Source organism: Hyla sarda, chromosome 11 (genome assembly GCF_029499605.1).
Source record: "Hyla sarda isolate aHylSar1 chromosome 11, aHylSar1.hap1, whole genome shotgun sequence".
NCBI classification, from domain to species: domain Eukaryota; kingdom Metazoa; phylum Chordata; class Amphibia; order Anura; family Hylidae; genus Hyla; species Hyla sarda.
Window position 1 is genome coordinate 90,855,357 of NC_079199.1, and position 15,174 is coordinate 90,870,530.

The 15,174-nt window shown below is 44.2% G+C and overlaps 1 protein-coding gene across 1 annotated transcript; it reads right to left on the reverse strand.

Annotated features, from left to right (window-relative positions):
* Window positions 1-280: 280 nt before the first annotated feature.
* Window positions 281-4,001, reverse strand: LOC130294906 (olfactory receptor 6N2-like). The gene is made up of 2 exons (XM_056545055.1): window positions 3,114-4,001; window positions 281-355 (listed from the first exon to the last, which is right to left on the reverse strand). The coding sequence occupies exons 1-2, from the start codon at window positions 3,999-4,001 to the stop codon at window positions 281-283; spliced, it is 963 nt and encodes a 320-aa protein (XP_056401030.1).
* Between the last annotated feature and the right edge of the window lie 11,173 nt (window positions 4,002-15,174).

Consider the following 15,174-nt stretch of genomic DNA (forward strand, 5'->3'; position numbering starts at 1 on the left):
AGACTTGTATTGCCTTTCTAAAAGAGTTTGCGGTTGCCCGATCCACCACATGGCTAGATGACATCTATTCTGCCGACAAAAACACTAAGGTGAAACTATCTGCTTTTCACAGGTCTCTATTAACAGATACTAACGTCAGTGACCCTCTGTACTTGCACTCTTGGGAAACAGAATTAAATATCCAACTCACAGATGAACAGAGGAGGTTTGTCCTTCGCAATTCTCATGGATTCTCTCGGACGTCAGTGACCCTCTGTACTTGCACTCTTGGGAAACAGAATTAAATATCCAACTCACAGATGAACAGAGGAGGTTTGTCCTTCGCAATTCTCATGGATTCTCTCGGTGTGTTAAACTACAAGAGAACCATTTTAAATTACTCTATCGATGGTACAAAACACCCGAAGTGCTGTGCAGACTTGGTCTCCTGAACTCTAGCTCATGTTGGAGATGTGGGGAGGGCATAGGCAATCTAACACACATTTGGTGGAGTTGCCCGATAATCCAACTTTATTGGAAGGTGGTGGAAGATACAATTAATACGGTGTGTAAAAGTTCGATCTCGCTCTCAATGGCTGTCATAGCCCCGGCCCTACCCATGCCTTTCTTAAAACCCTCAAACAAGTCACTGCCTACCCACATGATAGCAGCAGCTAAGGCTCTTATTCCCCTATGATGGTGACAAACCGTACCTCCCACAAAAACACAATGGATGGAGAAGTTGAATCAAATATGCAGAATGGAGGAACTGTCCAGCTGGTCATCACTCACCCATGACAAGTTTGAATTGTTATGGGGACCTTGGCTCTTGTATAAACGCCTTTGCACAACACAGTCCCTTTCTACACCATTGCCCTCCAATTAAGCAGATTCAAAGTATCTGGACCTCACGAATAGACCACCGCAGTGTACAACCTCCAGATGTGCTACTTCAAACAGGACTTCCTGGCATATCCCCTCCCCTTACCCCTCCCTCCCCCCCTTCCCCCCACATACTGATATACTAATCTAGCTTTCATCCTCCTAGAGTTCATACTTTAATTGATGCACCCTTAGCTATCTTAGCTAGCTCACTATTCTCTTTCACTTAAGGGTAACAAGTCCTTCACCAGCCCGATTCACGTGACTTGTTTTGTTTGTTAATATTTGTATTTTAATAATAGGATCTTTCTAGGGTGACATATCTACGCATGTCTCTTTTCTTTGTAACTGGCTATGTATGCTGCGTATATGTACCATTCCAACTGTTTATTGCTTTATCCAGCAACGAGAGTACATTGTGAAGATCCTATCCATTGTTATTCATTGTTATCATTGTACCTTGCTTATTGTTATGTAAAAAATAAAAACAGACTTGTTAAAAAAAGAAATCCATTATTGCCGGGTACCTAGAAAGCAAAAGCTGGGCTCGAGAGAGTGGAGGGACAGATCCACTTGGATCACAATGGGTGTCTACCAAGATAGAAAGCAGAAGAAAGGTGTTTTTGCCAACTTTCCAACATCCAAGGGGACTCTGGGCACTATGGCTTCAGCTAAAAAGTTAGTTGCTTGCTAGCTAGGTCTTATTACAGTACATGTCACAAGTGTAATATATGATTCACAAGGTGACATTGGCTCATCCAAGAACACGGCTCCATCATTAGCAGTTCCTTCTAGTAGGGAATTTTAATGCCTTAAAGGGGTACTTCGTTCTAGACATTCTATCCCCTATCCAAACCGATCTCGGTTGCGGCACCCCAGACATCCGGTGCATGGAGAGAGCCACACTCCATGCCAGATGACTGGCGATGCGGGGCGGAGACTCGTGACATCACATACCCCCTCAATACAAGTCTATGGGAGGGGGCGTGACGGCCATCATGCCCCCTCCGATAGACTTGCATTGAGGGGGCGTGGACGTGATGCTCTAAATGAACGCTGGGTGCAGCAGGGAGATCGCAGGGGTCCCAAGCGGTGGGACCCCTACGATCAGACATCTTATCCCCTATTCTTTGAATAGGGGATGAGATGTCTCAGAGCGCAATACCCCTTTAATCTAGGTTATAGATATTTTTATTACTTGATGTGTCCAATGGAAGTTGGAAAGTTGGAGAAAACATTGCAATATCGTCCACGCTTTGCATGTGGGAAGAAGCAGGTGTTCCTTTAAGACATCTTACTGAATACTGCTGCTTGTTCTTTGGTAAGTGCAATCCTTTTATGCGCACTGACTTAACTTAAGTTATTATTGAATCACATAAGGGAGCACTCTGCTGTGTGGTTTTTCTGTCAACCAGAACAGAGAGACAAAAAGTTTAACTTGAGCCCAGCTACACTAGTACCGTAAATCATTTATCCAAAGCCAGCAAATAGAGCGAGAGTAGCCTGCCAGCTAACATCTTCTGCCCAGGAAAAACGTAAGCCAATGTTCTACTAGTGAAGCTGGCCCACTGTTAAAGCCGTCCTGCAAACATAGAAGACCCCGACTGATTAAAAGGTTTGGCATCTCGGTGACATCATTTTTTAAAATTTTTATTAAAGGCCTGAGTTTGTTGTCAAACAGAGTGTGTAAAGACATCCTTGTAAGGTGTCAGTAGGATTTGCTTTTGGTCTGTATAGAGGCTTGAACATCAGGGCTTCAGCTTGCACTTTCGTAGGAGGAACTAAGGATGAAGAGGCTCTAATGGACTGGAGTCTGAAATACATGGTGTTGGCTTGTGTGACACTATACAAGAGGATTGCCTGCTAGCTTTGAGGAGACACTAGGCTAGCATAGTGATCACTATTGCTGTCTGGGGCCAGGAAGGGACTAGCCATGTTAGAAGTTGGCATGTAGTATTCCACGTGTTGCTATTCTAGTGTTGTAGAATGAATGCATGCTTTCCGTATTTGCTTTGGCTGAGAGAACAAAGTCTGAGGAGCGGAGTACCCCTTTAAGAACAGTTTGCCCCAACATTTTTTTCAAAAACATTTAAGAAATGGCAACATTGAGTGTAAATATAACTACCAATCCCCATATCCACCATATAAACATAAAAACACTATGTATATTTTACAGCACTACATCAGTGTCTACTAAAAAGGATTGATCTACCCCTAAAAGCCCTGTATACCCTATTTAAACCAGACATTACTTCTCGGTTTCTTAAGCTATAGATAATGGGGTTGAGAAACGGGGTGAACATAGCATATACAAGAGCATACAGTTTGTCAGTATCTACTGAATGGGTTTTCTTTGGAACAGCATAAACAATACAAGCGGTACCAAAGAACAAGGTCACCACCGTCAAGTGGGAGGAACAGGTGGAGAAAGCTTTAATTCGTCCACTCTTAGTCTTCATCTTTATGATGGAATATGTGATATTAATATATACAAGAATGATGATTGCGAGGTTAAACATTGTGGTAAAACCACCAACAAATCTGTTAATGGTGACAGTGACTGTGATGTCCCCACATGCCAGACTAAGTAATGGTGCTAAGTCACAGAAGAAATGATAAAGATGGTAGGAGCCACATAATGGAACCAGAGAAGTAAGTGTAACTGGAATTATCGCTATTGAAAAACCATTTATCCAGCACATCAAGCTTAGGTTTCTGTAGACTCTGGTACTCATGATAATGTTGTATCTAAGAGGTTTACATATGGCTACAAAGCGGTCAACAGCCATGACAGACAATACGATGCCTTCGGTGATACCCAACCCATGGAACATGTAGAGTTGAGCAAAGCACCAGTAGAATGAGATCTTCTTATCTTTGGTTAACAGCATCATTAAAAGTTTTGGGGTTGTGGTGGTAACATACCAAGTCTCTAGAAAGGACAGATTGACGATGAAGAAATACATAGGCTTGTGAAGATTAATGTCTTTATACACCACCAAAATAATCAACATGTTTCCAATAAGAGTTAAAATGTAGATAGTAAGGAAGACTATAAACATAGCTGAACTGTAGTTCTCAAGTTCAACAAATCCTTCCAGCACAAAGTAATTCCATTTTGTCTGGTTGAAGATTTCCATGACACTGTGGCTAGCCGGAGTCAGGTGATTTTTGTGGCACCTACTATACGTTCAAAAATATTCTTTTACCTGGGTGGGAAATAAATACCACTGAACAGAGCAAACATATCAAAAAATTTATTTGTCAATTGTTGTCATATCTCTGATTATAAATGAACTAATACATTTTACAAACCTCTTACACATTACATTAGTGGACAATCTGGTTGTAACTTCACACCAAATAAAATTCATGTGTCACAGTTAATAGAATACATTTTTATTACTTATATGAGTTTGAATTATTGATAACAATAAGTCATCCAAAGATTAAAGATAGAGGCTGAGGTTTTTCTCCTCATGGTTTCTTAAATTGTGGGACAATCCAGAAGAGTTCTTTTAAGTTGTACTCTAGATGGTACCGCACAACATCAGTTCTGTTAGACCACTCTCAGACGAGTGTTGATCTTTGTTGGAGGTGCCACCCACATAGAGGTACATTACCCCACCTCTGCACAGGGCTGTGTACACTGAGGACAAGCAGGGCTCTGTACACTGAGGACAAGCAGGGCTCTGTACGCTGAGGACAAGCAGGGCTCTGTACACTGAGGACAAGCAGGGCTCTGTACACTGAGGACAAGCAGGGTTCTGTGCAATGAGGACAAGCAGGGCTCTGTAAGCTGAGGACAAGCAGGGCTCTGTACACTGAGGACAAGCAAGGCTCTGTACACTGAGGACAAGCAGGGCTCTGTACACTGAGGACAAGCAGGGCTCTGTACACTGAGGACAAGCAGGGCTCTGTGCACTGAGGACAAGCAGAGCTCTGTACACTGATGACAAGCAGGGCTCTGTGCACTGAGGACAAGCAGGGCCCTGTGCACTGAGGACAAGCAGGGCTCTATACACTGAGGACAAGCAGGGCTCTGTACACTGAGGACAAGCAGGGCTCTGTACACTGTGGGCAAGCAGGGCTCTGTACACTGAGGACAAGCAGGGCTATGTACACTGAGGACAAGCAGGGCTCTGTGCACTGAGGACAAGCAGAGCTCTGTACACTGAGGACAAGCAGGGCTCTGTACACTGAGGACAAGCAGGGCTCTGTACTCCGAGGACAAGCAGGGCTCTGTACACTGAGGACAAGCAGGGCTCTGTACACTGAGGACAAGCAGGGCTCTATACACTGAGGACAAGCAGGGCTTTGTACACTGAGGACAAGCAGGGCTCTGTGCACTAAGGACAAGCAGGGCTCTTTGTACTGAGGAAAAGCATTGAGTGAGGAAGCAGCATTTGTGCTGTGAAACGCGTTGCATGATGTTTTATTAAACTACTTTTGTTACCTAACTCCTGTATTGGTCTGTTTAGCACCTTGAAATCCTGCATTACCTTCTCTGAAGCCTGTCCACTATCCATTCTTATAAAAAGTTATGCTGATGTATGGGAACACAGACAGCCACACGCCCCATTGACTTTAATGAACTGAAAATAGTCAGCTAGGGACTAAGTTTGGACTATTTTCTGAACATTCTGTATATATATATATATATATATATATATATATATATATTATTTTTTTTTTTTTTTTTTTTTGACTAGGACCCAGAAGTGTGGTTACAAGTTCGGAAAATAACTTAAACATAGTCTCAAGCTGACTATGCTCAGGTCAATAAAGTCACTGGGTTTGTGCCTGTCCGTGCACATATGTGTTGACATACCATTTTGACAGTTTGTCGATGTATACTGTCGTATAATGAATCCGGCCTAAGGCTGGGTTCCCATCATGACTGAAGTTTTAATAAGGCTTAAATATGCCACATTTGTATATGTATGCTTATGCGTTTGCTGTCGTTTGTTTCTTACTTTTTTGGGGGCCTCTGAAAAGTACATCTTTATATGGTTAGAATCAGGGGCGGATCCAGAGTCTAGTCTCGGAAGGGGCACAACCAGAGTATTGTGCTGTGGTCGACCCACCCACTCCCATAGACTAGCATTGAGGGGGTGTCACATCCATGCCTCTCTTGATGTCACACCACACCCCCTCAATGCAAGTCTATGGAAGGGGGCGTGTCGATCCCCGCAGCCCACACCCAACGTTGTGAACAAAATGTTTCGAACGCTGGGGCAGTGGACTACCCCTTTAAGTACGCAGCATAGTTCCCCCACATATGGTTGGAAGCACAGTTCCCCCCACATTAGGTTGGCAACACAGTTCGCTCCCACATTAGGTTGGCAGCATGTTCCCCCACATTAGGTTGGCAGTATAGTTCCCCCACATTAGGTTGGCAGTATAGTGCCCCCACATTAGGTTGGCAGTGGCATACAGCCTCCAGCCATATACAGTGTATGGCTGTAGGCTGTATGTCTGTGTACTGCCAGACCTCACTGCTCCGACCACTACTTCTCTGGTCAGGGGTCACGATTTGCTGATATGGCCTATAGGCCATAACAGCAGGTCCCGGGACCGTAGGAGCAGTGGTCGGAGCACCAAAGCTGACGTGCAGTGGTAAGTTATTACCATGCTGGTCAGTGCACATCCTTCTGCTCAATGCTCTGTTCCTCCACTTCTATGGGTGCACGCACGGGACGTTAGTGATGTGCGCTACCTCCCGGCGGCCCCTGCGCTTTTAAAGTTAACACAGGGCTGTAGAGAGTTAACCGGGGCATCCTTGTGTCCCGACAAGAAATTTCGGGACACAGGGATGTCCTTAATACTGATGGGGGAAATAAATCTCGGGGGGAGGGGGGCAATTGCCCCGTTGCCCCCCCGGATCCACTACTGGTTGGAATAATGTATATGTGAGGGTCCATCATTTTCTTCAGACTAGTGAGAGACGTGAAAAAGGCATGGGACCACAGGACAAACACATTGGGCCTCATGTACTAAGCTGAAACCGACCAGTTTTTGTCTGGTTATTCTGACGCAGAGTGTCTGGGTCATGTCTGCACCAGTCTGCGCCAGTGTGCGACAGTGTTCTTCTGTAAAATCCAACAAACAAGACACTGCCCTCTGAAAAGTCGGAAAAGGAGTATGGTCTGTCGCAAAGGGGGCGGGACCAGCCATAAAAGGGGCGTGGTTTTACAACCCGACCTATTTACTATTGAATTCATAGAAAATCCTGTGGATAAATGGCTGGAAATATCCACCTAGAAAAAGCTGGTCAGAAAATGTTCCTGACTTTTCCCAATAGTAAATAGAGGAATCCTGCAAATCTGAAACAACTTTTCCCACTAGTAAAAACCCGCCACTCTTAGTAAATGTCCCACTGTCTATACAAACACCTTGGTTTCTGTGGTAAAATTACTCCAGGTTTTCTCTCACAAAGTTTGATAAATATGGGCCAATCTATATGTATGGTTTTACAATAAAGTATCGCTTCTTTGTATTAGTATTAGAAGTCTGGCTTATATGTGTGAAGAGCAGCGCTTGAGTGACAAGGGAGGTTTTGTGTAATTCTATGCGTCACCTAGTACACTACTACACAATCAGTGTTAGCTCATCTGATAGATAGGACTGTATTTACACAGTCAGAAAGACCCCACTTAGAGTTGTAGTCCTATATTGGATACTTACACTCTAACATTCAAAACGTTAGAGAGTACAGTTGTCACACTTCCTCCCTCCTCCGCGGTACATGGTCTTCTATTCAATCTGCATACCGGCAGGTTGGTTTTAGACTAAGTGTGGCACTGGGTAAAATTAAATATGGGGCCACTGAATTGCATGACATGACTGGATTGCTCTGTTTTGTGATACAGAATACACAGCACTAGGTTACTGATCATGCACCATGTGAATACGGCCTGAGATCCCAATGAGGGGAAAAGCATCTAAGGCCATAACACAAATGTATCAGGGTCCAAATCTAAGATCTATAGTAAACATTTTCTGTGTTTAAGAGAACATTCAAAGGTTCGTAACTAGCACTAGGTTTCCACTTTGAGTTACAGTACCATGCACTTGTTTGGGCACATGGACAATCCGTAATAGTGGCAGGTTTGCAGACCCCTTAAAATGAACGGTGTCACGATTCGGCTAGCTGGATGTGGATCATCTGTGTCAGCGAGGGATTGGCGTGGACCGTGTCGGTGGACCGGTTCTAAGATGCTACTGGTATTCACCAGAGCCCGCCGCAAAGCGGGATGGTCTTGCTGCGGCAGTAGCAACCAGGTCGTATCCACTGGCAACGGCTCAACCTCACTGACTGCTGAGAAGGCGTGGGACAGAAGGACTAGACAGAGGCAAGGTCAGACGTAGCAGAAGGTCGGGGCAGGCGGCAAGGTTCATAGTCAATGTGGAAAGCAGAAGATCTGGAAACACAGGCTTTGGACAACACTAAACGCTTTCACTGGCACAAGGCAACAAGATCCGGCAAGGGAGTGCAGGGAAAGTGAGGTAATATAGCCAGGGAACAGGTGGAAGCTAATTGGGCTAATTGGGCCAGGCACCAATCATTGGTGCACTGGCCCTTTAAATCTTAGAGAGCTGGCGCGCGCGCGCCCTATGGAGCGGAGCCGCGCGCGCCAGGACATGACAGCCAGGGGCCGGGACAGGTAAGTGACTTGGGATGCGTTTCGCGAGCGAATCGCATCCCCGCCGGCAATGTCAGTGCAGCGCTCCCGGTCAGCGGGTCTGACCGGGGCGCTGCAGAGAGAGGAACGCCGCGAGCGCTCCGGGGAGGAGCAGGGACCCGGAGTGCTCGGCGTAACAAACGGTAGCGTAACCCACACACGTTTTTCTGCAGTGGGAAACCGGCTGCTAGTTACGAGCGTGTGAATGCACACTAAAGGAGAACTTCAGTAAAAATAATTTTATCCACTATGTCCGGGCTGCCAGAATAAAAATAATAAACTTTAACTAACCTTTCACCGCTCCCCTGGTGCCGCCAATATCACAGTCCCGTCTTCCGGTCCTGGTCTTCTTCTGGCTTTTGGTGCCCGATTAAATTAATATGTAATGTTAATGATCCCGTACAGTGAACGTAAAAAGAAACAAACAACCTCAAATTGCTGCTTTTTGGTCACACAAAAGTGAAACCAATAAAAACCACAGATAAGAGGGGTCAGTTTTTACAATTTTACATACTGACTTTGTTAAAAAGTATGAGTTTTTTATTTATAATCAGTACAATAATAGAAAAGCATGTAACTATCATTTTAATCATATTGACCTACAGAATAAAGAAAACATGGACTTTTTAATGTAAAGTGTACTGCTTAAAAATTATACCCCCAAAAGCTGCAAAATTGTGGTATTCTTTTTAATTTCCCCACAAAAATAATATTTTTTTTGGGTTCGTTGTACTGTACATATTATGGTAAAATTAGTGATGTCATTACAAAGTACAATTGGTCACGTAAAAAAAAAAAAAACAAGCCTCATATGCATCTGTGGATGGAAATATAAGAGTTATGACTCTCAGAAAATGTGGAGGAAAAAACGAAAATGCAAAAATAAAACCCGGCTGTGTCCTGAGTGCTTAAAATATTAAACCACACCCCACTCCCCATTTCTAAGATGTAACTATAAACTGCTCCCCCCCCACACACCCCATCCTTTCCCCTGTTACCTTCTACTCTCCTCTCCTATGTTTTTTAAAGGGGTACTCCGGTGAAAACCTTTTTTCTTTTAAATCAACTGGTGACAGAAAGTTAAACATATTTGTAAATTACTTCTATTAAAAATTTTTAATCCCTCCTGTACTTATTAGAGTATTATTAGAGTATTATTGAATACTACGGAGGAAATTCTTTTCTTTTTGTTATGCTCTCTGATGACATCACGACCACAGTTCTCTCTGCTGACATTATTATAATAATAACGCTTTATTTATTGTTGTCCTTAGTGGGATTTGAACCCAAGTCCCCAGCACTGCAAGGCAGCAGTGCTAACCACTGAGCCACCATGCTGCCCTTAGGATACATCTGCTATGCATGGTTGCTAAAATGGACAGAGATGTCAGCAGAGAGCACTGTGTTCGTGATGTCATCAGTGTTCCAAAAAGAAAGGAGCATTCAGCAGCTTATAAGTACTGGAAGGATTAAGATTTTTTAATAGAAGTAATTTACAAATATGTTTAACTTTCCGCCACCAGTTGATTTAAAAGAAAAAAGGTTTTCACCGGAGTACCCCTTTAACCCCTTTAACCCCTTAAGGACCAAGCATTTTTCTGTTTTGACACTTTCGTTTTTTCCTCCTTACCTTTTGAAAATCATAACCCTTTCAATTTTGAACCTAAAAATCCATATGAGGGCTTATTTTTTGTGCCACCAATTCTACTTTGGAATGACATCAGTCATTTTACACAAACATTTATGGCGAAACGGAAAAAAAAATCATTGTGCGACAATATTGAAGAAAAAACACCATTTTGTAAATTTTGGGGCCTACTGTTTCTAGGCAGTACATTTTCGGTAAAAATGACACCTTATCATTATTCTGTAGGTCCATACGGTTAAAATGATACCCTAGTTATATAGGTTTGATTTCGTCGTACTTCTGGAAAAAATCATAACTACATGCAGGAAAATTTATACATTTAAAATTGTCCTTTTCTGACCCCTATAACTTTTTTATTTTTCCACGTACAGGGTGGTTTGAGGGCTAATTTTTGGCGCCGTGATCCGAAGTTTTAATCAGTATCATTTTTATTTTGATTGGACTTCTTGATCGCTTTTTATTCCTTTTTTATGGTATGAAAAGTGACCAAAAATACGCTATTTTGGACTTTGGAATTTTTTTGCGTGTACGCCATTGACCGTGCGGTTTAATTAATGATATATTTTTATAGTTCAGACATTTACACACGTGGCGATACCACATTTGTTTATTTTTATTATGGTTACATATTTTTAATATGGAATTTGGGAAAAGGGGGGTGATTTAAACTTTTAATAAGGAAGGGGTTAATGTGTGTGTTTTTAAACTTTTTTTAAACTTTTTTTTTTTCACACTTTTAGTCCCCTTAGGGGACTTTTAGGAGGAATCATTAGATTCCTCATACAGATCATTGTGGTTTCATAAAACCACAATGATCTGCGTGCTCTGCGCTCGATTGATATCATTCAGAGAGCCGGAGTCGCCGCAGCAGGAGAGGTAAGCCCTCAGGCTACCTCAGTAGTGGATCGCTCCTCCGCGATCGCGCTGCGGGGGGGGGGGCGATACACCCCACTGGACCACCAGGGACTGTATACAGGCACCTTTAGACCCCGCTGTCAACTTTGACAGCGGCGATCTAAAGGGTTACTAGCTGGCCGCGGCGATCGCCGCATGTCGGCTATTAACGCCGGCCCCCAGCTACAAGAATCAGCTGGGGGCTGGCCGGTGTGACGTGGGCTCGAGTCGGGAGCCCGCGTCATACCCCGGTAACGGCCATTGGACGAGTATAGACGTCCATGGTCGTTATCGAGTTAAACCCATAGACAGCATACACAGACTTAGTATGTATCTTCCAAGACCTGGGATGACTCCTTTTGGCTTAGAGTTCAGATGATGTCACCAAAGGTCCTAGAAGATCCAAATTAAGTATGTTTGTACTGTCTATGGGCTCTGTGCAGCCCGGGCAGCTTTCAGGCTATATTCTTACTACTGTATTTAGGGCTGGACTGGGAATAAAAACAAGCCCTGGACATAATTGCAAACCAGCCCTACAGCCACTGGCATCAGGGCATAGACGTATTCCTCTTTTTTTTTTTTTTGTGAATAAATATACAGTATATATATATATATATATATATATATATATATACAGTGACCCCTCGACCTACGATGGCCCCGACATACGATCATTTCAACATACGATGGCCTCTCAGAGACCATCGCATGTTGAAAGCAGCATCAACATACGATGCTTTTGTATGTCGGGGCCATCGCATAAACGGCTATCCGGCAGCGCTGACTGCTTCAGCTGCCACCGGATAGCCGTTTACGGTGCCCCGTGTGGTCCGCTGACGATCACTTACCTGTCCTCGGGGCTCTGGCGCGTCCTCTTCGGGATCCCCTGCATCGTCTGCGCTCTCCATCGTCGTCATCACGTTGCTGCGCACGCCGACCCGTCATCCAATAGGAGCGGCGTGCGTATCAACGTGATGGCGGCGACGGAGCGCGCGGATGCCGGGGAAGCAGAGGCCTTGCCGGAGCGTCGGGGACACCTCGGGGACGCGGCAACAGTGATGGACGGCGACATCCCGGGCAGCGGTGACGAGCGTTGACGGTCCGGAGCGGCGGGGACAGGTGAGTACAACTTCCTCTAACAGTGGTCTTCAACCTGCGGACCTCCAGATGTTGCAAAACTACAACACCCAGCATGCCCGGACAGCCGTTGGCTGTCCGGGCATGCTGGGTGTTGTAGTTTTGCAACATCTGGAGGTCTGCAGGTTGTAGACCACTGTCCTATACTTTACATTGCACTGATCCCTCAACATGGTTTCAACAAACGATGGTCCGTTTGGAACGGATTACCATCATATGTTGAGGGACCACTGTATATATATATATATATATATATATATATATATACTGTCTAAATACTGTATACTGAGACCAATATTACCACCACTAATACTAGTATACTTAGCAAGAGGATTGCAGCCAGGGACCGGAGGGGGATATCGGAGGCAGCGCAGGAGAGCTGAGGGTATGTAGAGGTTTATTTTTTCATATATATCATAGAATGGGTATGCTTATAGAAAAACAAAACCCTCCATCTGGATAATCCCTTTAAGCCCCCTGTGCTCCATATACATCACACCAAGACCATATAACACCACCATGCCATGAGTAAATAACGCCACCATTCAGTGATTCAGGGAAAAACAACTATGGGAATACCAATATTGCCACCATACTGAGACCTGATACACATACAATATATCAATATCAGAGAGCACATGTTGGCCTGTAGAGTCACCGCAATCAGTGCTGGGTAAATGAATATATATCTGATCAGACAAATTCAGAGGCAGAATAATCTTCTCTGTTAGGGTCTATTCACATGTACAGTATCCTGCGCATATTTGATGCACATGATTTGAAAATGCAGATTTGAAGCTGTGTTCAATTAGTTTACATTGAAATCTGCAGAATAAAATCTGCAGCTTCAAATTATGTGGATCAAATATGCATAGTGTTAGTGTTAATACTCCCTCAGGAGTTTTTTTCTTTTCCCATCTTCTAACACTACCCCAAATCACCATGATGACTACAACACCTCTGAGTTTGCAAAAAGAAAACAAAATAATAAATTTCCACACTGCAATACAGCCAGGGAACCTCTATACCAGAGAGAACCCATAAAAGTCAGCCAGGGAACCTCTATACCAGAGAGCACCTATAAAAGTCAGCCAGGGAACCTCTATATCAGAGAGCACCCATAAAAGTCAGCCAGGGAACCTCTAAACCAGAGAGCACCCATAAAAGTCAGCCAGGGAACCTCTATACCAGAGAGCACCCATAAAAGTCAGCCAGGGAACCTCTATACCAGAGAGCACCCATAAAAGTCAGCCAGGGAACCTTTATACCAGAGAGCACCCATAAAAGTCAGTCAGGGAACCTCTATACCAGAGAGCACCCATAAAAGTCAGCCAGGGAACCTCTATACCAGAGAGAACCCATAAAAGTCAGCCAGGGAACCTCTATACCAGAGAGCACCCATAAAAGTCAGCCAGGGAACCTCTATACCAGAGAGCACCCATAAAAGTCAGCCAGGGAACCTCTATACCAGAGAGCACCCATAAAAGTCAGTCAGGGAACCTCTATACCAGAGAGCACCCATAAATGTCAGCCAGGGAACCTCTATACCAGAAAGAACCCATAAAAGTCAGCCAGGGAACCTCTATACCAAAGAGCACCCATAAAAGTCAGTCAGGGAACCTCTATACCAGAGAGCACCCATAAAAGTCAGCCAGGGAACCTCTATACCAAAGAGCACCCATAAAAGTCAGCCAGGGAACCTCTATACCAGAGAGCACCCATAAAAGTCAGCCAGGGAACCTCTATACCAGAGAGCAATAATAAAAGTCAGCCAAGGAACCTCTATACCAGAGAGCACCCATAAAAGTCAGCCAGGGAACCTCTATACCAGAGAGAACCCATAAAAGTCAGCCAGGGAACCTCTATACCAAAGAGCACCCATAAAAGTCAGCCAGGGAATCTCTATACCAGAGAGCACCCATAAAAGTCAGTCAGGGAACCTCTATACCAGAGAGCACCCATAAAAGTCAGCCAGGGAACCTCTATACCAGAGAGAACCCATAAAAGTCAGCCAGGGAACCTCTATACCAAAGAGCACCCATTAAAGTCAGCCAGGGAACCTCTATACCAGAGAGCACCCATAAAAGTCAGCCAGGGAACCTCTATACCAAAGATCACCCATAAAAGTCAGTCAGGGAACCTCTATACCAGAGAGCACCCATAAAAATCAGTCAGGGAACCTCTATACCAGAGAGCACCCATAAAAGTCAGCCAGAGAACCTCTATACCAAAGAGCACCCATAAAAGTCAGCCAGGGAACCTCTATACCAGAGAGCACCCATAAAAGTCAGCCAGGGAACCTCTATACCAGAGAGCACCCATAAAAGTCAGCCAGGGAACCTCTATACCAGAGAGAACCCATAAAAGTCAGCCAGGGAACCCCTATACCAGAGAGCACCCATAAAAGTCAGCCAGGGAACCTCTATACCAGAGAGCACCCATAAAAGTCAGCCGGCTGGCACTAACTTGGTAGTGCACTTAATTCTCACAGAAGCCAAGTGGGTAATGCGGAGTGCAGCAGAGCCACAAGTTAACTTTGCATATCAGAGTGTTAAAATGTATCTCTAGAGTTCTTTTTTCACTTATGACTACGATGAAGCTCTGTGCATGATATTCATTTGTGTAAATATGATTTATTTTAAACTCAGCACCTAAAAAGCCAAACAGTAAGACTTCCCCTGGATGCCTTCAGCTGTATATTGCTGTGCCGTGATAGAAGAAGTCACCACTGTGTCTCTATAGGACCCATCTCCAGTGAAGAGAACCAGCATAATGTAATTCTACAGCACTGGGTCTCATCACTGGAGATGGGTCCTACTATGGAGACGCAGTGGTAACTTCTTCTTACACAGCACAGCGATATTCAGCTGAAAACATCTAGGATTAAAGCTTACCGTTTGGCTTTTTAGGTGCTGATTTTAATAGAAATCATATTATACAAAGGAATAT

Excerpts from the sequence above, each read along its gene's own strand:
- LOC130294906 (XM_056545055.1), bottom strand. The coding sequence starts at position 4,001 with ATGGAAATCTTCAACCAGACAAAATGGAATTACTTTGTGCTGGAAGGA. Across the intron at positions 356-3,113 it reads ATAGCTTAAGAAACCGAGAA|TTTAACACACCGAGAGAATC; the intron begins GTAATGTCTGGT and ends GTTCTCTTGTAG.